Here is a 24,278-nt window from a genome sequence, read left to right as displayed (position 1 = left end):
TAGACTTCACATTTTGTTAATGACTGGTATCACTATTATAAAAATGAACATATTTAGGCATATACATTGTATATATAATCAGTATATTCAAATCATGACGTGGATTATTGCACATATTTTAACTACTGTGCAAATACTTTAATACAATTATTCCCAGTATCAGCTACTACAACCTTACCAAATGGTTTATCATTAGTGACACAGATACCACGGGGACTACTCAACCCATCAGTAGGACTATCAATACGACATACAAATTGACCATGGGAGTCATACTTCTGAACCCTATTATTATTGTAATCACTCACATACACATATCCTTCTGTATCAGTAGCTACACCCCTAGGATACTGTAGCTGACCATCAGAATTTCCACGACTTCCAAACTTGAATAGAAATTCTCCTTCACCAGTCAGTACTTGTATACGGTGGTTCCAATTATCTGCCACAATGACATTACCTTGACTATCACTAGTAATTCCATGAGGATAAATAAACTGACAATCTCCACCACTCTGTGATCCGAATGACTGTATGTATCCTCCATCTTGGTTGTAAATTCTTATATAATGGGAATTATTGTCAACAACGTATACTCTTCCATTTACAGGATTAATACAAATACCAGCGGGATAAGTAAGTTGCCCATTGCCAAAACATCTAATTAGTTCAAAATTACTATTACATACAACTACTTGTTTGTTATTACTGTCTGTTATGAAATAATTACAATCCTGTGACTCTGCAACGCAACGTGGACAGAATGGTTCATTAAAACCAGTGAATTGAATTATTTGTTTATGTTTTCCATCCAACGTCAGTAATTGAAGTCGATTATTTTTACTGTCACAAACTAATACATTTCCATCACTGGCTATCAGGACATCCCAGGGACTATTAAACTGGCCCAATCCTGACCCTTTTCCACCATAATTACCCATCAACCCCTTCGTAGGAATTGCATTAATCTTAACAGGTGAACCCTGCACTGATTTGTTATTCACTAAAACTGTCAATTCATGCACCCCTTCTACCTTAGCCTGATATGCCAGACAACAAGTGCCATCTTTATTGTCAGTTACTTTCATTTCTTCTGTCGTGTTTGATGGAGTTTTTATTGCGCATTGGAACTTCTGATTCAATGCCAGAAAGTCTACCATAGTACCATCACTAGTTGCCAAGGTTACTGACGCATCCTCCCTAATCCTGACATATTCAGGAACATCTCTTATCTCGAAATTATATTTATTGTGAAGTATCACTCCGAGGGTTTTGGTCTCACAGAAGTCATCAGAGCTTTGAAACTCGATGTAGTCATCTTCAGTTGGATCTTGTTGTGTTTCTAGTTTTATCAATTTCTTAATCTGTGACGTCATCCCCTTCTTTGTAAACATCAGTTGTGTAGCATTCCCATAATTCATCAGGTTAGTGGCAAAGTCACGTGCATGTTTCACATCATTTTCTGCAATTTCCAGTTCTTTCATTTGCGCATGCAAATTTTGTTTTCTCTCACTGAATAAATCGTTCAATGCTTGCAGTAACTCTGCTCCATTTACACGAATTTTAGCAGTGATTTCCGCCACCACTCTCTCAATATGAGCATTTAGTTTATGTTCTTCTTGACTAAATCGATTCTCTAGCAGTTCTGTCATCTGCTGAACCTTTTCTTTGCTCTCTTTTGCATCTTTTTCTTTCTCTGCTAGAATGCAAGTCATCTTGGTCAAATCGGTGGTGTATTGTTCGGCGGCGTCATTCAGATATCGGTAATTATGTTCAGTTATTTTATGATTTATGACAGTACACTCTAAGCAAATTGGAATATCACAGCTATCACAATAAAATTTAAGCTGGTTGTCAGGGTGACTACTGCAGTATACAGGTGGTTGAACCGAAGCAATATCAGCAATCATTGCAGCCTCGTACGCTTGGAGTGACATTACATGGTGGGACTTAGTACACGGAAGTTGTTTATGTGGCAAAGTACAATTGTCACACAGCCCTACAGCACAATCAATACAATATGTGGTTACCGACCCTTGCTGACACCCTCCGCATTTCTGAACGTAGTTTGTCTCTTTGTCTCGTTTTCCAAGTAGCACCACCAACTCGTTTACAAAGACGTTCGTCTGTACACTGCTGGCTCCTTCTGGGAGGTCATGAACTCGTCTACACACTGGGCAGGGTAAATTCTTACCTCCCGATTTCTGTACCAGTTTGTGGATACACTGCTCACAGAAACTGTGCAGACATGGTAGAATCTTGGCATTGCGATATCTCTCAGAACACACCGTACAGACGAGAAAGTTGTCATCGAATTGTTCAAGTATTTTCGATTCTACTGAAACCATGACGGGACGTGTGTATAACTAATACACTCTCTGCGTATAAGGGTCATTACTTGGTCACATGACGTGTTTACTAAGAATTAACTGACAGCCAATTTACCGAGAAAGCGTTGTTGATATGAACACGTGATATAGGCGTTACACAGTTTGCTTTGGTATTTGACAGAAATGTATATTAGCACCACTGGTATTAAACACAGGCGCTCGGTATGTTTCTGTGATAATAAAAGAAATATCGCCGGGCGATCGACCCCTATTGTATATTTCTTTTATTATCACGGAAACATACCAAGCGCCTGTGGTATTAACCCCCCCCCCCCCAAAAAAAACAACTCATATTTATTTATTTTATACAAGACGTACTCTCCGCGTAACAAAGGCATTCCCTTCATTTTTACAAATTTCAATGGCAGTTGAATCAAACCAGACAGTAAGTAATAAACGACGTCATTTTAAAACGTTCCAATGTTATTCAATCAATCAATAGAATTCTCGCATTTCAATTTTAATTATGAAATTTATAAAAATTTATTAAAGATGAATGGAATGCCTTTGTTGCGCTATTAGTTGGTACCTATTTGTGAAATGAACTTTGAACTCAACCTCACAATCTTTTACATTGCAACTTGGAAGACGCAAGTTAATTATAGATACAATATAGAGAAAACATACAATATACTTCATGATGCAGAACACATTGTATTATGATTTACCAACTAAAATGATTATAAACTAAAAAAATAAAATAAACTAAAAAAAATTTGCTTTGCAGCACACATTATTAAAATCAAAACCACAACTACGCATGCGCAGTACAATACGTACCAAAACAAGTGAACATGCGTAGTAGAAAATATCTTTGTTTCATCGAATGAATTTTCTACCAGGTCATGATAATTAACAGTCCAATGTATTGAGCCACAGCATCAAATAACAACATTAAAATGACATATTCTCGTTCATAATTGCCTAATTTGCTTTCCATCAATTTTTTTAAGAATTAATCATCACATTATAAAGAAACTTAGTACACATGTGCCCTGGGACAATACACATACTTAATCAGTTTGCAATTAAAATCTATGCATAATAATTGCTTAATTTGCATAATAATTAATCATTTTTTTCAAAACCAATTATTGCATTTCAATAATACTTGTTATAATACTGCTTGTGAATAATGCATCATTAAATATCACTACGACAAAGACTTTCCGTTTTCGACATTGTGAAATTATTTCGTTTTGGGGAGAAAAACCCCTGAAAAATGATTTAAATTGAACTTGTGTTAGACGTGCTTTGGAATAAATTATACTGAAAACGACAGATGTAAAATCAAATGCATTATATTATTATAGACTTCAATAATGTGAATCACATTGTTTTCAGGTATTTATCTCATATAACAGACAAATATTAATTGCCAAGCTTCTTCTTTGGAAGGCTAATTCATTTTTAATATGTCCCTAATACTCTCAGCACACGGGAGTTCTTTCTAAGCTTTCTTATCAGCTTTGATATCAGTTGAGTTAATACCGAGATTTAAAAAGAGAGGCGTGCCAAACGTTTAGAATACTACGATACGACAAATAATATGTTCAAGAATGAAAAAAATGCACTATTTTCAAATTTTGCTGAGTGAAAAGGGACATCAAATAAAGAACAAAGCACAAATAAAAAGGATGGATACCCCAATCCGAACCACGTGACTCAGCTTGGCATGTCACTTGACTAAAACTTACTCCAAACCTCTACTTTGTCGGATTAGTCAATCTGTCAGCGATGCGATTCTGGGTGTTTTATATAAAGGTGTTAAGACATTATCAGGAAATTTGTTAGCCGCAATCCTAGTAGAGTGACTGTGGCCGCAATGCTTTTATCAGGGGGAAATTCTTTTCCTCGGGGTCTCCACACTTGCCAGGGGGGAATCTCGTCTCGTCTGTCTATCTCGTCCCCTTGAGGTACGGGATCGGGAAAGTCACTTATACTTTACAGTCAAATAAGACACACACAACGAAATACGGTTCAACTCTCGTCTTAGTCGGTCAATCGAGCACTCTATAAGACACGGCGCCCTGGGGAAAAGTCCCCAAGACTCTCGCAAGGCTGACCCAAGACTAGCCCAAGACTGGACTGCCTCAAGGCTCGCCCCTGGACTGGACTCGACTGCGTCTGTCGTGGAGTACTCTCCAAGACCAACTCAAACTCTCTTTATTCATTTTCAAAACTCTAACCAATTACAAAGCAGTAAAAAGACTCTAAGGCGTAACCTTCAATCATAAAGCCAATCACACTAAGTACTGTATACGTCATATCTTTTGATTAATCGTTCACTACATTAATAACTATGAATATAAACTGTCAGAATTAATAGTCTAAATAGCGGCGGTTATCTGGTAATTAGTTCCAAATCACTGAGCCAAGTTCCGTCCAAAACTTCAAATAGGCCTAAACGATGACAGACATAACACAGCAATTCAGCTAATAATCAGCTAATTAAGTCGGTCAACAGATACGCAAAAACAAATTCATGACACATCCCTTCACCCAAACTGAGATTGTGCCTCCTGGCATTACACGTTCATAAATCAAAGATACCGTCAGCCACTCATCGTCATAGGGTTAAATACAATACTAAGAAAAGGTATAAATCGAAAAGAGTAAATCACACTAATTAAGTACAATGATTATAAAGTCTAATACAATGGTTATAAAGTCTCAAATATCAACGGTTATAAATCAAAAACAAGGGAAAGGCTACCAAACGACTCACTTTTCTCAAAACGGTTCGCTGAGGTAAACCTTCGCTGCACTGTCTCCGTTACTAAGGTTACAAACTCTATATCAAAAGGTCAAACAAACTAAGGCGTGGCGGTGTAACCAAGCGATCAGCCAATCGCTGCAGTCGACAGCATGATCACGTGATTACCAGGGATGCGTCTCTCGGTTAAAGCATTGCAAAGCGGTAACTAATAAACAATGAATAAAGAGCTATTAATCAAACTCCTGTCATATACGCTTATAAACTTCAACTGAACTCACAAGTCGTTAATCTAAACAAAAGTCATACGGCGGCGTGGAAACAGAATGCAAAGACAAAGCTATCATAACACATTACTCCTCTGGCAAAAAGACGGGGAAAAGACTAAAACGATAGAAACTACTGAGTTACATAAACCTGTCAATCATGAACAAAAGCTTGCGTTATCAAACAATACGTATTTAAGCGCACCACCTCTCATTCCAAAAAGACATTAAAAAACGTTACAAAGGTGCTATCAACTCAAAAAGCGTCAGAAGTATTCCGGAAACAACACATAAACAAAAACAACTCTTAAAACGTTGATATCTCTGCACATCGACAAACCCCAAAACTCTTAAAAAACACGTGGGGGCATCATTCCTCCCATCATAATCCGTACTCATAAACTCATAAAAACTCCATAAAACTTCACAAAACTCAAAACACTGTTTTGCAAATACTTGTCCACTGAGGCGTGCTTAAATCGTTATAAAGGACCTCGCACGTCACTAAATATCAGTTCAAAAAAAAGATCTGGGTGCTTACATACATACAATTCAACATCACAAAAAAACGGTAAGAAAAACGATAGGAAAAGCAGCAATACATTACATTACTGAGCAATAGGGTTAGGGTTCTGGAAAAGAGTTCAACGTCCTTGAGTTACACAGTGTCAGTTACAGTGTCCAACGAGCGGTTCTCTAAGCAAATAGCTAAAGTTCTAATCAAAGTCTATAAGCGTCATCTCTCTTGTCGTCGCGTTAGTCCGGGTCGTTCTTTTTCTTCATCTTCTTGTCTTTAATGTCGCTCAATTCATAATTATACTGTCCTATACGATACTCGTCCTTCCGAAGGGGCTCTGAAATCTTCATCTCTTCAGCGTTGTACATCGGTGCCATACTGTTAACGGTGTTAGTCGTCAAGCGCCGTTTCGTCTCTGCCATCGAGCCAGTTAGTTCGGTTTGCAAGAAAGACACCTCTTCGCCATTTCACTTTTCTTCACAGGATGTCAATGTGCGTAAGACGCAATGCCCAGGGTTCTCACACCACGTATCAGGGGGAAATTCTTTTCCTCGGGGTCTCCACACTTGCCGGGGGGGAATCTCGTCTCGTCTCTCTATCTCGTCCCCTTGAGGTACGGGATCGGGAAAGTCACTTATACTTTACAGTCAAATAAGACACACACAACGAAATACGGTTCAACTCTCGTCTTAGTCGGTCAATCGAGCACTCTATAAGACACAGCGCCCTGGGGAAAAGTCCCCAAGACTCTCGTAAGGCTGACCCAAGACTAGCCCAAGACTGGACTGCCTCAAGGCTCGCCCCTGGACTGGACTCGACTGCGTCTGTCTTGGAGTACTCTCCAAGACCAACTCAAACTCTCTTTATTCATTTTCAAAACTCTAACCAATTACAAAGCAGTAAAAAGACTCTAAGGCGTAACCTTCAATCATAAAGCCAATCACACTAAGTACTGTATACGTCATATCTTTTGATTAATCGTTCACTACATTAATAACTATGAATATAAACTGTCAGAATTAATAGTCTGAATAGCGGCGGTTATCTGGTAATTAGTTCCAAATCACTGAGCCAAGTTCCGTCCAAAACTTCAAATAGGCCTAAACGATGACAGACATAACACAGCAATTCAGCTAATAATCAGCTAATTAAGTCGGTCAACAGATACGCAAAAACAAATTCATGACACTTTACACATATAGACTTGGCATAGAGGTGGGTGGTAAAGGCATGTCTGGTAAAGAGTTTGTGGTGTCAAAAATAGTCTGCACTATCTAGAAATGGATAAGTTATAGGAAAATAATGATCCAAATCATAACACCAATCTAATCAACACAATTTGCATTAAACTCAAAAAAGTATTTGAAAACAAGAGTCAAGAACAAATGCACGATGATAATAAAAACAAAAAACAAAAGAATAAGCTACGTACAATTAGGCTACTAAAGAAAAATTGCCAGTATGAAAATTATCTAACAACAGTAACAAATGCAAAAAATAGAGCAGCATTAACAAAATTGAGAATTAGGGCCCATAATTTAGAAATACTAGAAAGGAAGATACAAAAAAAAATCTGTGGTGGATGAGATAGGGTTGCGTTGTGTAGAGAAATAGACTTCCATGGGATAAAGTCAGAGTTCCGTGAGATTCACTTTATTACAACACGTCAGACTACATTGAAGTCAAAACCAGAACTACTCCCTTCAAAAATCTGGTAGCGAGGAGTATTTGCATAATGTTGTCAACATAGAATACATAACTATGATTGGTTCAATTCAAAGTGGAAGATTCCACTATCATAGTAACTAGTAATTAGTCTTAGTTACGAGTCAAGGGTTATAGAAAGAGGCGGCAAGACCAACACATAACATTGCAACATTAAATGATAACAAGATACAATGTTATACTACACAGGTAAACAGTAGAAATCTGAACCATGTAAATAAATAAATTTTGAAATGTTGATTGCAATGGAGCTCTCAGCGATAAATTCCTTGCAGTGGTAGCAGAAAGTGCACTGCTTGCGACCAAAATGAGATTGGAGACGAAATGCAAATTCTTACTTGAATGCAAGCTGTATGAAAATGAGAGAACTGAAATGTTGAAAGAAATAAATTTAATACATTGCAACACACTAATACCAATAAATTGATTACAATGCTAACAAGCAATAACAGCCAAAAATTAACAAAAACTACCAAGTTACATCTATAATTGTTTCAGTGCCAGAGAAAATCATTTAAAAAAATTACAAGCTGCCCCTAATTAAATAAACTACCGGGGGTATTTTTATTTTTTATTTTTATTATTCTTTTCAATTTTAGCGCTTCCATTGTGTTACTTCCTCAGTTTTTCATCTTTTTCTAAAAATTCTAAAATCTAAATTTCTTTTTTTGAGTCATTATCCAAATAAGGATACGATTATGCGATAAAGATTATTATTATTACACATAATATTAAGTTTTGATTTGGGTATAAATTGAAATTGTTATCAATTTTTGCAAATGGAAACTATACCATAAGAGCATGTCTATCGGAAATAACTCAAAGCCCCCATACATTGCGAGATCCCGCGTTATGCGTGAAATCGAACGTAAAAACAGGGCAAACAAAGGTCATAGTGTGATAGCGACGACAAACGCGAAAGTATTTGTTGGGGATATTTCGACGCTCAATAATGTGCCGTACACATTTGATGATGGTAAATTTCGATGAAGTAAGGGTAATAAAACGCAATATTCCCCTATTAAAGACCGGCCTTTCGATGTGAGCTACGAAATAAAGAAATTCGAGTTCAAAATCAAATCGTTCATATTTTGCGACAAACGTTCGACGTGCGTCTTTCAGGCAACTCGCGAGATCTCGCAGTTGAACCGAAAATCACCTTCATTGTTTTATGTATTACGATTTATTTTGTGGTTGACATGAATGAGTTTTAGAGAAATTGAAAGGGTACAAGTACGTCAAATCGTTTCATTTTATGTATTGATGATATAATTTCCACCAATTTAGTGATTATATTTTAATGATATATTTAGACACAGGCAACATTACGATAAAGTCTTTCCGTTTTCGACATTTTTTTCGTTTTTATGCAGAAAAAATACAGTATTTTTACAGAGTAAAGTCATATTTATTAAAGTTATTGTTCATAAATGAGTTGTTGAACACACTACATAGTTTGTAATTTAATTCACCTTCTTTCAGTCATAATTCAAGAAAAAAAGGAAAAATATAAAGAATATAGCAAATTATCCTTCTGTAATATTCTTGAATAATCGGTAATTCTGAAAATTATATAGGAAATATATTTCGTTATGAATTATTCTTAATACAAATTTCTAAATTATCTTGTCAAAATCATTTTTTTCCAGGATTTTTTCTCCCAAAAAAACGAAAGAAATTCACAATGTCGAAAATAGAAAGTCTTTATCGTAGTGTTATACCTTGTATTTCTAAGGCCTGTGATTTATAGAGTCTGCTTCATACTTAGGTGTGTGGTCGAATTTCTACATGACTGCATGACATCATAGATGATTTTAATTCCGAATCTTCACAGCAAATTCACATTTAAAATACTTCTACCAGATACTGTCGAATATTTCAGCCACATTTTACTGAAGGATTGTCTTGCTGGTTATCAAGAATACTAGTAATTACCGGTACTAAAGCTAGGGCATACTCTAATAAGGGCAATATGTCACAAGTATCAGTGCTACCGTAGTAGATATTGCACACTTTTAATATCCCCTATATAGGTTTGTTTAAATGTAAATAACAATAAAGATATAAAGTAATGTTCGACCTCCTAGATAATGTAGCGGTAGTACAATAAACATACTATGCCTCAGATTAATTATACTAGTACATGTAATAATGTAAAACACATTGAAACAGATACACGCAATTTTATCAAATTAAATTAGCTATTATTATTACGAATAAGCTAATTAGCAATAATAACATGCTATAATAATTTCATTTTACAGTACATGTTCATAATGTCAGACTAGTTTGCATTCTCCGTCGCCGAGACTATGGGTCTTTTATCACTAAGCTAGGTAGTCGCTAGGGAATGTCCCACGAGTTGCGGCTCTCTGTGGCTCCCTAGGTCGAGAAGACTCTGCAAGGGAGAGTGACTAGTTTGCTGTTGGATCTAACATTAGCATTGAACTTCAGAATAAAACCATGTGATAAGTAAATATGATTAAAAGTGAAGAATAAATTATATATAATACACTTGGAACAAACCTATCAGGTATTCTACTATTTATATACTTGTGTTTAGCTCGCCCACACATGTGAAATGGGATATGACTGAAGGTACCATCACCTTATGTAAATATACAATGTAACATTATAATGTAAACATATTCTATTGATATAGTATAGTTAATATTATTGGTCAACACACAATCCCATGATCAGTGATGACAATCTTGGTAGGCAATAACTTGATATTGTTTGTGAATAAGTTGGAACTGTGTTATTTATTTCGGACATTATATACATGTATTCAAGACATATTTGGTAAAACAGGATATTTGTTGTTATCTGGGGGTTAGTGGGGGTGTTGTCATTATTGATATCATCCGCATCTAAGGCCATTGAAGTGTATATCAATCATGTTTTGAAGAAATAACAGAACCATTCATAAATCATAAAACAATATATGTATATGCTGAACTCATTACAATTAATCACTTAATTATGGTCGTTTGCAGCATTCAATCTAAAAGTCAAAACAATTATCATATTTATTTGTTTTAAAAGCGTTACGTAATTAATGATTTGGACACAAGTCATTGACTTTTACGATTTTTTACTTTAATACCGGTAGTACAAAATATTTGTCATTGAGAAAACCAGTCTAACAAACTGCAAAGACGCCCATTGTGTGCTGTGCTTTGCACAAAGGAGTAAAAAATGAGAAGGAAAAAATAAATGAAAATGAAAAGTAAAAATAAAACACAATCTTATTTTCATTGAATTGCAATAAATAAAGAATACCACATTTATTATATGTTGACAGATACATGAGCAGCTGTGTATTTATTCAGGATTCAAATGATAAGGTACTGACTTTACTTAGTACTGTATAATACCTTATTTTCACCACATAGGTGGACACACACATTATATTACTATATATTACTAACGAGTGTTTAAATAGTATTCTCATTAAGGAACGATTTTTCACTGTTCAGTTTGGACTGTCGTTTTTATTCAATTTTGCATGACAATTTTTTTTGTTTTTATTTTGTGTAAAAATGCAAATTGTATTCAATACATAATTATATTTATTCAAACCGTTTGAGTTTATTGAATGATATCGTAGGCAGTTACTGAGTTATCAACTTCATCTATCATTGTAAATAAAATAACCCTTGTGTTTAAAAACAAATTTCAACCAAAACATAGAAATAATATATTGTTCACTCTTGAATATTTCAAATAAAATACTTGAATAATTTTTGGTTTATATAAAAGTTTTAAAGTCTTTGTTAAAAATTAAACCATTATTTACATATATGAAGGCAATTATTTCCCTTCATTAAGGTGTTTTTATTTTAGCATATATAGGAAATAAGATAATAAATATTAGTGGACAGTGAATATAAAATTGTTACAAAGAACATTTCAGGTCTGTATACTGAACTTATATTCAGTTGAATATAAAAGTGGAAAAAAACATAATAATACATTATCAAATAAAAACAATAACTGAAAATAAAAAATAATGACTGATAAACTCACTAAAATAAATTGTCAAATACATTGTTTTATACCAATTAGTTTTAAATATCATTTATTTAATTGTATTATGTTAAGTTAGATGTATACACTCATTTCAGATTAAGTAGGGATGTTGTATATTATACTGTAAAATACTTTATTTTAGCTGGAATTAATTTTCGCTGAAAACATTTTTTGGTAGTTTTGTTCGGAATTTATTTTCACTGATTTTTGACAAGTTGAATGTGAAATATAGGAATAAAGGTATATTAGGTGTATTTTATTTTCACTGAATCATCCCCTCAGCGAAAATAGCAAAAATTAATTCCAAGCAAAAATAAATTATAAATATTTATGAATGTAGCTTCAAGTTCAAACTTACTATTAGGATGTTCTATTTGTACTGCCCTCTATTGACAAGGCGGATTTCTGGAGACATGACGCTAAATTCATATGCACATGTATCAGTGATGTTAAAATCACATTTCAAGTTTCTTAATGTTAAATAAACTACATCCCTCGGTAATCTGAAATTAGTGCACTAACCTGTACTCACATGTTGTTCTATTAGCAGACTGCAGACAATTTACAACTGCATTTTAATGTAAATCTCTTTATTTTAGTTTTCGATATCCCAATACCACCAGACTTTCTGCTCTTTTTTCTTATACTTCTTCAATATTTTAGGAAATGAACTCTAATTTTGGAGCCAAAAGACAACATTTTCAGTGTTTACTCAAAATAATGGTTTGTCCTAATCTTCTGAAGGAAACTGCAGACTATTTTGTGAAAAATGAAAAGCGTTGGTGAAAAGATTAACATTATACAAAATGAGATTAGCTGAAATTAAATGAGAAGTATATAATAAAGCTTAGAATGCCAGTAATGCTTTGTCAGCTTTCATTTCAATTTAGTTCATTTTATCAATTTTTAATCAAGAAAAAAAAATATTTAAATTATTTTTATTTTATGATCCTGATGAGTGTAGATATATACATCACTTAGCAGAATAGAAACAAGGATGGAGACAAATGCTGGTAGGTTAAACACATGATTGTTGCCATGGATACCAGTATCTTCTTTTCCTTCTACTCACCAATAATTTTTGTCACATGCTTGATAAATTGAGAGATGGTCTTCACAAAAAAGTTATGCAAATAAATGAGCTCGTGAGGGAAATACTAGTAGTCAGTGTTTGTCTCACTTTTTTTTAATGTGCTTTCATCTACAAGTCATGTAATTTTCTCGCCTTGAAATTTGTATGATTTGAAAATTTTATGGCTTTCATGAAATCCAATTTTTGTGAGGTGTCACTGACACTGAGTCATTGAACCTCAGAGTAATTATCACTGCCACAAATTGTCGCGATTTTCACTGACCCATAAAATTTGAGCAGTTTTTCAAATCTCGGCCGTTTTGAATAGAGCGATAACCTTGCTTCTTTCTGTTTATGGAGTCTTTCCCATCATCTATTGCAAATGGTGATTCGACCACTGCTCAGTAATGTATTTGATTGATACATACATGAAACTCACATAGAAAGGGAACTTTATCATACATCACAAAATATTGATGGAAATCCTAATCTTATAATCCATCCTTAGACTTTGTATTTGTTTGATTTATTGAGTGGAGTATCGGTACTGTAAATGCATTTTCTTTTCTGTATCAGGAGAGTGATGGAGTTAAAATCAATATTCACTCGTCCTGATCAAGAAAACCAAGATTTCTAACTGCCAGAAACTGGTCAGGTATTTCCATTAGTGCATGCAAGGAAAAAGCTGTCGTAGGACTGGTTGAATTTTGCATAATTTTATGAAAGTCAACAAACTGGAAATTATCAAATTGTCTCCGTGGCAACATTTCATCAAAGTCTTTCATCATGTCCCAGGGACCATCACCAACTCCTACCATGACAATTGACAGTGCGTAATTGGAAGCTTCTACAATGGCGGCTCTAGTTGCCCGTTCGCTGGTTACCTGACCATCAGCAATAATTACCAATATGTGGTACTGAAAAAGAATCATAAATTAAACTTTATATTTCTAATATTGAAGTTTTTTTTTACACTTTTGAATTGTCCAGAAGGTTTTCTCAAAAATACTGAAAAGTTTGCACAAATGCATTTGGCTTCTAATGAGGAGGTGCTATATTTGTGGGGTATATTTTATGATGACAGATAACACTTTAGACTCAGCTCTAATCTGGTTGAGACAATTAAAAGTATACATGGGACTGGCAGGATAAGGAATAATGGTCTTAGTATAGTGGAACACTTTCAAAAATTACAATGAATGAAGTATAGAAATTAAAAAAAAAATTAGATTTAGACAAATCAAGGAACAAAAGAACAATAATACTAGAAATAGTTGTCTGGTTTCATATTGTTTAAACAAAAGACGACTAATTGGACCTTACATAAAAGTGTACTTACTGATTTTGTCTGTTTAACAATCTCTACTGCTTGTTGGATTAAAGGCGCGAAGTTTGTTGGTCCGCTTAGACTCACACTTTGACTAATCTGCTTGTAACATTCAAGAACTTCATGAACACCAAAACACAGACCATCTTGTTTGAATGGAAATACCCGTTTGTCTCGAGTGGATTTGTCTCCGAAACCAAACACAGGAATTAATCCATCATCATCAAATGGTGCCAATGTTTCTCCTAAAATTGAAATTACCTGGGTAGCAAAAAAAAAAGAATTATTATTAACACTGCTTTGATTATTAAATGGTGGTCGTCATCGCGCAGTGCATGATTGAATTTCATGTAAACATTTATTGTTTTTTACATACAGTACGTTGTACATGTTGCTATGAGTCCCATATCCATCAAGACGCGATACGATGACCAAGCACCTTACTATAAAATACTTTATTTTACCTGGAATTAATTTTCAATTAAAAGACTTTTTGGGTGTTTTGTATGGAATTTATTTTCACTGATTTTTGACGAGTCAAATGTAAAATATAGGAAAAAAGGTATATTCGCTGGATTTTTTCACTGAATTATTCCTTCAGCAAAAATAGCAAGAATTAATACAAGCGAAGAAATATTTTACAGTAAATGATATCAAAACCAAAATGATTTGTTGGTAATTACATGCAGTACTACCGGTAGTACCATACCATTTGTCTTGTTGTTTTCAAAATGAAATAATTAATGAGCTGTTTTTATTTGAGAGCATGTATTAAACATATTCATCATGATATACACGGTAAAGGTTATTGAACTGTCACTGACTTATATTCACACCATCACAACTAACACCGACTTCTAAAAATAACTCAGTGTCCCCACACACTGATGACTCATTATTATTTCACTTACTGCGTCAAAACAAATAACCTCCGAATTTTAATAAGACAATATTACCGTAGTATTTGCTAGATAGTTCCATTTAAGTTCAGCATGTTGGTCTAAGCTTATCAATTCTCAGTACCCAGAATATGAAATTTTTAATGTTTTAACATGATTATATGAACAATATTATGAGGAAAAAGCAATCTGAATAAAACATTTTATTTTTTTTATAATAAACTGTTTATATATATTTGTTTTAATCATTAATTGCTAGAATTTTGTTTTTGTCTCCCAAACAAAGTCAGACGTTCATTTTAAAAAATATATATGTAAATACAAAAAAATGTAACAAACAAAATATTATTTTAATCAGACTGGGGCAAAAGGTATACTGAATTTCATGAAGGCATAAATGGTTTTATGGAAATTTATAAAATATTTTCAAACATCAATCTTAATATGGCTGACACATCATATTCCAAGCCTACCTCCCCATTTCAAATAGTGCAGCCCTAATAGACCATTTTCCGTTCACTGTGAGATCCCACGTTTTGCATAAATCAAACGTAAAAACAGAACAAACAAATGTCATAACATTGTAGAGGCGACAAACATCGTTTGGGATTCGACAAACGTGAACATATTTTGGGGGATATTTCCATGCTTAATAATGAAGTAAGGGTATTCAAACGCAATATTCCCCTGTCAAAGATCGGCCTTTCGATGTGAGCTACAAAATAAAGAAATTCAAGTTCAAAATCAAATACTTTGATTTTTGTGGCATACGTTCAACACGCGTTTTCACTCAACTCGTGAGATCTCGCAAATAAACGGAAAATCACCCATTTAGTATGTTCCCTCACCTGTTGATATGGATTCAGTTGCCCTGTTGACATAGAATGTAAACAGTGTCCATTAAATGTGTTCTCTCCTTGCCAATCATTACTGGCAGTGAAATCAATGCCTAGAAATAAACAATAACAAGAAAATGTTGCTGTTGTCAATATCAGTACTATTGTAAACAAAACTTAAACTATCGGTAGTCAGTCATTTGGAATCAGAAACTCAATCAGTCAAGGTACATGCATGTCAAAAATATGGCTCTGAAATAACATTCATTAAAACAAGGTGTCCATCAATTCAACCATTTTTATAATCAGATGTAAAAAAAAATGACAAGCATCAAGGTTACACTATGTTCAATGTATGTACCAAGTCGAAAGTGAAATGCTGTTCGTACATCCAATTACTACAATCTGGTTCCAGAATGGCAGTAATGCCTGATTTTGATGCATTTTTTTCAACATTATTATGGTCACCATACAGCTATCATGAAACAATGCATGCGTACATGCATGCATGCATGTCTGTATGGCACAACGATACATGTGTAAAATTTAAACATAACTGGTCTAGGCATGTATGAGATACAAGTTCAAAAGTGCACAAGGAGAAACTACCAGGTCTCTGTTTTCAGACTACATTCAAACAAGGACGAACAACCAAGTGGTTAAGAGGCTATTAATTATTATATGTCATCAATAAAACCATACATGTAAACAAAACAACAAATGTTTATTTCAAGAAAAAGGTTTTGATAAAGATGCTGGTATTTTGATGTATAAAGTTTTGTATTATGAATTGTTTTCCGATGCCCAAGTAATTCTTATTCAAAACATTTTGGGGAGGGGGAGGAGGAGGGGAGGGGTAATTTGCTTGGTATATAATCTGATACCACCCAATCAGTTGAAAAAAAAATTTATACCTAGTATAATTTTTATCATCATATTTACTTACTGTAAAATACTTCATTTTCGCTTGGAATTAATTTTTGCTATTTTCGCTGAAGAAATGATTCAGTGAAAATAAAATGCAGCGAATATACCTTTTCCCCTATATTTTACATTCAACTTGTCAAAAATCAGTGAAAATAAATTCCATACAAAACACACCAAAACTTTTTCAGCGAAAATTAATTCCAGCTAAAGTAAAGTATATTCTACAGTACTTTTTATTTAGACACTAAAGACGATATCTGAAAAAGTATCTAATTGTAACACCTAAATGGCACTCATTTTTACAGGAAGTTACAACAGAGATTAAGTAAGATCACAGTCCCTCTATCCCATACTGTGGTATGGTTGACAAATGCACTCATTTACACAATTGGACAATTTAATTTTCTTTTAATGATTTTTCTTTACTTTCTTTAATGCACATAAAAGCACCAATAAACTATCAATTTTATTTAGTGAGGAGCTTTAAATTTCTTCTATGATGGTGAGTTTGTATTATTTCAGGAGGGGCGAGCACAAATTAAGCGCAGATTCAGATTCATTTGAGATCCACTTTATATACAGCACAGTTGTTGAGGGACAATCACTTTTTTTTTTAAAGTAGGCCCCCCCCCCCCATTTCATAATGGAACTTACCAAATATCAAGTTACTTGATTCAAGTCCAGCTTTCTTCAACGCTCTACTGACTTCCTTTATGTCCGTGAACCGGTCAGCAATCGCACGAAATGTAGAGGTGAAACCAGCTCCGAGGTAGTTGGACATAGAACCGCGAGGGAACGGTTCTTGTGTGCTATCTACTTCCGGGTACGGGTATAGGCTGTCATACGAAGGCGGCGGCGTGTGTGATAAGTTATTCCGATTTGTCGTCTGCATTCGACGCTGGTTGAAACTTTGGTTCCACTGTTCGTCTCTCCTTGTCGACTCTTTGCACAAATTACAGATAAGATACGCTCCGATAGCGATAATTACGATGCCTAAAATTTCAGCGGGCATTTTGAAGAGTTTCCTACACGATGGGTGTTACGTTGTACTTGAATGTTCAAATCCCCACTGCGTTTGGGTCTTGAATTAGGGATTTCAGTCACGTGACCTTGGTGGTTAGACAATGTGTATGACAGACCCTATGCTTGTAGTTTTTAGTGTAATATAATTTTTCCGTCCTGTATTTTCTATAAAAAACTGTCGCTTATTGTTGCTGTAAGTATTTTCTTTACAACCTAAAAATTTGGTTTTGTTTCGAGTAACCCTTACAGAGTTACAGAGCAGCAAAGTCAGAAAACCGGCACAAAATCATGCTTACGCGTCCACTGTACGCCGGCCCCAACATTTGTTTAAGTCAAGTGAAACATAACATCGTTCTACTGCATGGGCGCAAAACTAATTCGGAACGTACCATTACGAAAATAGGCTCGCTGGAAAGTAGGGGGTTATAGCTACATTTTGAGGGGACGAACGAAAAAATCGGCCGAAAATTGAGAAAACGGCAATAAAACTAACATTTTCAACACATTTTTAGGAATTATTTTATGTAATTATCGACTCGTTCGGGTCATTAATAAAAAATATAATCATTATAGGTTTAATACTACGCAATATTTTAGTGATTGGTGCGCCGCAAGTATTGCGCTGGGTCCTGTTAAAAGTGGTACGTCTCAAGTCGATTCACATCCGGGTACTTTGTTCTGACCCACGCGAACCAGCCATTTTTCAAGACTCTCGCTTTCGATTTTGCTGAAAAGGTAAGGCCTGTTTTTATTAGTTTTTTGAGTCATTTTGTCGGCCTTATTATAAAATATGAATAACTAACAATGTGTGGATGACTTTTAGTGTTCTACCAGCTGATACTGGACGATATAGCTTCACATTTTGCCTGAATTCTGACAATGCCTAACGAATCGAGCGATGTGTCTGTCGATCGGTACTTTGCTTTGTTGAATTGTATCATTTATTTTTTATATCGCTCGCATATATATTTCAGTTTGTTGATCTTGATCCACGATTGTGCTAAAAAAAGGGGGAGAAACGCTAAAATGCGAATTAGGACGGTTCGAATTCTGAATGGTGTGTTGAAATTTATATAAAAGTTTGTGTTTGTGTTTATATGGTTGAGGGCGTTTTCCTGTGTGTTTCCTATGGCGACTTAAAAACAAAAGTGATTTTCTTTCGTTTTTCAATATTTTTTTTTTCTTTCCTTACACTTACAGATTTTTACTCTCATCGTTGTAATTTATTAATATTGTAAATCTTCTGTGACACCTTTTAATTAGGTAAGTGGTAATGTTTTTTGGCAATTTTCTTGTGCTAATTTAGAAAATTAAACTTATTTGGAGGGGGGCTGTTTGTCAAATTAAATGTGGTCCGCTGGTTGATTTAGTTCTATTTGTCAAGTACATTTTTTTCATGGCATGTAGGCTGATTTTTTTTTAAATTATATTTTTTGAATAGTGTGCAAGTTTGACAAATGATAATGTAAAATTATTAGATTTCATTAATTTTATTTATATTTTACCTTGCAGAATATTACCATATTTCCTGTCCGGGCCCTGTTTGGCGAGACTTTTCAATTTGGTAAGTTTATATTAAGCCTTTACTTTACATTAAATAAAAGTTATTCACAAAAACTATTATTTAAAAATTTTTTTAATTGCGTCATGATTTATCAATGCAATATAAATCAATTCAAATAATGTGCATATATTTGTAGACAATTTGTTTAATCAATTTTTCTATAACGTGACATTTCAGAATGGTGCGCTGTTAATGGCTAATCCAGTGACTAAAGGTGACATATACCATCTAGTGGTGCAGTGCAAACAAGAAAAAAACTTCAGTGTGCATTATGTTGCTGAACAGCTACGAAAAAAATACCCGTCTATCCGCGATGGAGGAGCATCAGATGCTACTTTGTACAATCGAAGTAAAGCCATTTTTCTGAAGACCAGCAAACTGAACAGTAACAGAAAGTATGCAGCTAGAGAACTTTTTATGAAAGATGTTTTTGTCTTGCCTTCAAAGTCATCCAATGAAGAAAGTCGGTTGACAAGTGCTATAACTGTAAAAGAAGTTGCGCTTTCGAAAGCTCTTGTCAATACCACTGCCGAAAATCGGATTTTGAAGCGCAAAATTAATGATGTTGAAGATGACAACACAGACCTCTCCACCAATCTTTCTGCTCTTGAAGTCAAGTATTCAACCCTTCTTTACACAATGGACCAAGTGAATGACCGGATACTATCTCTCAATGGTGAAGGGATACATGATGAATTGATGAAGCTCCGAGATGACTATGACAAAAATGCTGCTCTTCTAGATAAGACACAATCAAATTTGGTTGCCATGAAAACTAGGCTGAACAACAACAAGGCAAGAAATTGGAACAAAAAATTGAAGCGCCGTGATTCGACTATCAGCAACTTGAAGAATATAGTCGATGAGAGTAAGGAAGAGATTGTTAAAGTTAGAAAGGAAGCGAATGACGATGCTGTAGAAGTTTTAAGTGTTAGACAGTCCCTGAGTCTAAAGAATGATGAACTGCATAATGCCAAGCTGGTTATAGAGAAGTTGAAAGCTGATAAAACTAAACTTAGAAAAAAACTCAACTACTACATGAACAAAACTAAGAATAGCAGTGATGATTCTTCCCTGACAAATAACTTGCATCAAAGAATTAGTGAACTGGAAAAAGATAATGCTGAAATGCAGAAATTAGCTGAAATTTTGGAAAGTGAGGAAATTGAAACTTTCTGTGAGGGAAAGTACAGAGATGAGGTTAGAGAAGTTGTTATGGACTTGTTGTCAATGAATGTCAGCATGAATGCTGTAAATAATGTTATTTCAACTGTGTTGCAGAAACTCGCTGGACGAAATGTTGGCAGGCTTCCAAGTAATGCCTTGAAAAGCACACTCCTGGTAGAAGCTAAACACATTGCCGCTGTTCAGGTAGCTGAGGCAATGTCCAGTTCCTCAAACCATTGCCTCCATCAAGACGGAACGAGCAAGTTCCATAAACACTATCAAGGTTACCAAGTAACACTCTCTAGTGGCCGTACCATGACACTTGGTATGCAGCAGCTGTCTGGTGGCACTACTAGCGATATAGTTGATGCTTTCAAAGACACAATTGGTGATCTTGCTGACACGATAGTAAGTGACAATGCTGACAAAGAAACCATCACTGCCCAGCTGATAACATCATTGACCAGTACTATGTCTGACCAAGGACCCACTTCTGCAACTTTCAATCAACAAATAGATGCGTTGAAAGAAAAGCTACTCCCCAAGGTTACCAAGAACTGGGACATTATATCATCTGCAAATAAAGAAAAACTCACAAAGATGTTCAACTTTTACTGTAAAGCTCATATCCTGCCAAACTTCGCTTCCGAATCGGATAAAGTCCTGAAGCTGTTAGAAAATATAGCGTTAGATGGCTATAAGCCAGTGTATGCAATGGAGACGAGCGAATCAGGTGCTGCCAGACTTGTTCGTACAGCAGTAAAAGCTTTCCATCCCAGGGGGTGTGAAGAATCTGGTGTCGCATCCCATTTTCTTTCTTTCCTTAGCGCCAAAGATGAGAAACTTATGTTGCAGCCGTACAAGGGGAATCGATTTAATATTCTTTACTATGATGCCGCAGCAGTATACTATCATTCTTCAGATATTTCGCAGTTTGTGGCAAAGTGGCCAAATCCGAATCGTTTGCTCTCTGCAGTTGCTGAAGATTTGAGTGTTAAAGTGTACATAGCTGAATTGCGAGCACTCGGTATAATAGATAAAGTCGTGACTGGGCCATATTGGAGAATCACTGAAAAAGTAGAGGGAATTCTTGGCATGAATAAACACCTTCTCCAAATGAAGATGATGCTGGAAAGATGGTCTAAAGATGCTGCTCCTGTTTTGGATGGTGAACTGATGTTTTCTGAAGATGACGCAGAAGTACACAGAGATCATCTTTATGAAAAGTTGTTTGCTGAAACGTCTGATGCAGAGTTGGACTCCATGACCATACAGGCACTTGAACTCATCATGCATGCATTGCTTTTGATTCTCGAAAGGCAGTGTGATGACCAATTACCTGGTGGTAAATATTGGAATATGAAAAACGAAGAGCAAGCATCTGTTGCAGCAGTGCCAACTACAAATGTGGCTGGAGAGAGAGATTTTGCCATCTTGGATTTACTTGTACGAATTAAACCGGCAGCTACAACACTATGCTATGAAACGCTCATAATGTGGTCCAACAACAAGACTAGAGAATGGCTTGATAATAAAGATCCGATAGAGAAAGAAAAGCTTATGGCTGATGCGCGACGCACTGCCCCCTCCTACAAAGAAAAATACCAAAGACGAATGAAGGTCATTCAAGAAAGAAAACTTGAAATTCTGAAGAAAAAGCAAGCAGAAAAAGAAAGAACTGAACAAAAACAATATACAAAAAAGGTACAATTAACAAACCAAATTGATTCCGTGTGGGCAAGTGTGGATGACCATTTGAATAACATGACTGAAAAAGAACAGCGTGCAGCAGTAGTTTTGCAACTTAATTTTCACAAAACAGTTCTCAAATCGAAGGGTGCTAAAGAACTTTTTCAGCAATCTTTTAAACGCAGACAGTATACTTTAGCTGAGTTAATAAATAATTTGAAAGAAATCATTAGAGGAAATCCAGCAACAGAGTGTGACGACACACAACAACATACATCAATGCGTCAAGCTGATGAGATAGAAGTTCAGTTCACCATTCAAAAACAGAAATTGGATGCCAAGCTTCATGAAATGCGGAGAAAGCGGCGCATAAAAAAGCAACTCGAGCTCCTGCCTTCCTTTGAGAAAGATCCTAATTTACTAGTGAACAGACGTGTTTTTCACAAATGTGTTGAAGAAGGAAGTAGTGATATCGAGTGGTTTGCAGCCCGGGTACTTGCACTTGTAAATATAAATAAAGACAACCCGTTGAAATGCGAGTACTGTATCAAGTACGATGAAGAAGATGATGAAACAACATGGCACTTCCCTTTGTTGCGCGACTTAAAAAAAGGAGATCTTCTTTTGGATGAGATGTTTTAATAACAACCTACACAGTAATTTCAAACATTCCAATAGAATTTAGATATTTTTCATTGAACTGTGAATTCTCTCGGTTTTTTTTGTTTAAGTTGTGTAATAATGTAAATTAAATTGTGTAAAAATGTAATAAATATTTGTATGTGAGAGCATAGTTGTGAAACAATTTATCTACATGGTGCATCCTTGCAAACAATATATTGGTACAAAGTAGATGAAATATGTTTAAATCAGAAACAAACTGGGATAAAAAAAAATCAAATTTCACCTATTTTGAACATAACTTGTATTGTATATGGGGATACATCAATATTACTATTTGTCACTTTATTAATAAATACCAAATGCATGTATCCCTGGCCAATATGCAAGATTTTTTCCTGAATGAAGATTGCATTGAAAATAAATTCAGAAGTTAATTTATTCAAATTATGGATTTCTTTGGTTACCATGGCAACGTGCATATTTCGGACCATTGTACTGATCTACTATATGAAGTTTAGTCCAACATTGCTGGTAAAGCATTAAATGCATCCCCTGCGTTTACATCTTGCAATCCATTTTATCAGTGTAGGAAATTTGTCCAGATTACATACCAGACATCAGGGCTGGTAACTTTCAAAAGTTACAAGCCCTGCTAAAATGTTACCAGTCCCGCACATTTTTTTCAATTATTTTCGCACACACACACACACACAAATAAACACAAGTTGTATACAATATACTATGCACGGTTTATTTTAACAACAAAGTAGCTGTAGAGAACATGCATATTCAGAACATGATATATCAGATGTCTGTGTCACTGTTGCTCTCGGCTAGATCAGAAAAATCTGAACCATAGTCAGAATTTAATCCAGCTACCAAATGAGCATTACCATCTGTTACAGCCTCGGAATAGCTTGTCTAACCTGTCAACACTTTTACCATTCAACATTTCGATGATTCTATCAGCAGGAAGTTGCTTTGGTGGTGGGGCATTCTTTGCTTCGAATATCGATTTGGCTTGTTTATGACCAATTGACATTTCATGGCATGTAAGGGCATCATGTTTTAAGTTGGTACATCCCTTTCCGTACTTACGGAGTTTGTCTGGTATTTTGCGGTTTGATAACGGCCCGTAAATAGCCCGGCAGATACGGCAATACACCGTATGATTACCGGTGTCATCGGTGACCAGCCATTCTTTGAACATCGTCTTCCAGCTTGGAACTATTTTGCGAGTACGTTTTGACTGGTCATACTCCTTATTTGCCGCAATTCTATCGATGCTCGAATTCTGTTTCTTTGTTGGAGGGTCTATCCCCAAAAAACGATACATGTTGTACGCGAAATGAAAACTTTGTAAACAAACTACGCAACGATAGAACTGGTCAGGGGTCACCGGAAGTCTCACTGCACCATGGGAGATAGGACCTGACCCGAGGTCACGTACCTATTATTATGTTAATAAGTCAATGGATTCCGTGTTGTGGGTTGAGAATGC

General features: G+C 35.2%; 3 protein-coding genes across 3 annotated transcripts; 1 reads left to right on the top strand and 2 right to left on the bottom strand.

The window, feature by feature from the left end:
* Window positions 1–122: 122 nt before the first annotated feature.
* LOC100369333 (E3 ubiquitin-protein ligase TRIM71-like) lies at window positions 123–2,348 on the bottom strand. The gene has a single exon (XM_002737300.1). It carries the CDS (start codon window positions 2,346–2,348, stop codon window positions 123–125), a length of 2,226 nt encoding a protein of 741 aa, XP_002737346.1.
* An 8,012-nt stretch (window positions 2,349–10,360) lies between these two features.
* On the bottom strand, window positions 10,361–17,788 carry LOC100369190 (uncharacterized). The gene is made up of 4 exons (XM_002737299.4): window positions 17,365–17,788; window positions 15,796–15,896; window positions 14,061–14,309; window positions 10,361–13,638 (listed from the first exon to the last, which is right to left on the bottom strand). Exons 1-4 carry the CDS (start codon window positions 17,720–17,722, stop codon window positions 13,324–13,326), a joined length of 1,023 nt encoding a protein of 340 aa, XP_002737345.1. The 5' UTR covers window positions 17,723–17,788; the 3' UTR covers window positions 10,361–13,323.
* Window positions 17,789–18,394: 606 nt separating this feature from the next.
* On the top strand, window positions 18,395–22,939 carry LOC144360010 (uncharacterized). The gene is made up of 4 exons (XM_078012922.2): window positions 18,395–18,468; window positions 18,934–18,996; window positions 19,246–19,297; window positions 19,475–22,939. The coding sequence occupies exon 4, from the start codon at window positions 19,490–19,492 to the stop codon at window positions 22,793–22,795; it is 3,306 nt and encodes a 1,101-aa protein (XP_077869048.2). The 5' UTR covers window positions 18,395–18,468; window positions 18,934–18,996; window positions 19,246–19,297; window positions 19,475–19,489; the 3' UTR covers window positions 22,796–22,939.
* Window positions 22,940–24,278: the final 1,339 nt, after the last annotated feature.

This window comes from Saccoglossus kowalevskii, chromosome 15, assembly GCF_978046115.1.
Source record: "Saccoglossus kowalevskii chromosome 15, keSacKowa6.1, whole genome shotgun sequence".
NCBI lineage: Eukaryota > Metazoa > Hemichordata > Enteropneusta > Harrimaniidae > Saccoglossus > Saccoglossus kowalevskii.
This window is presented reverse-complemented; position numbering and strand designations above follow the sequence as displayed.

Excerpts from the sequence above, each read along its gene's own strand:
- LOC100369333 (XM_002737300.1), bottom strand. The coding sequence starts at position 2,348 with ATGGTTTCAGTAGAATCGAAAATACTTGAACAATTCGATGACAACTTT.
- LOC100369190 (XM_002737299.4), bottom strand. The coding sequence starts at position 17,722 with ATGCCCGCTGAAATTTTAGGCATCGTAATTATCGCTATCGGAGCGTAT. Across the intron at positions 15,897-17,364 it reads ATCAAGTAACTTGATATTTG|GCATTGATTTCACTGCCAGT; the intron begins GTAAGTTCCATT and ends GTTTATTTCTAG. Across the intron at positions 13,639-14,060 it reads TTGTTAAACAGACAAAATCA|TACCACATATTGGTAATTAT; the intron begins GTAAGTACACTT and ends ATTCTTTTTCAG.
- LOC144360010 (XM_078012922.2), top strand. The coding sequence starts at position 19,490 with ATGGCTAATCCAGTGACTAAAGGTGACATATACCATCTAGTGGTGCAG.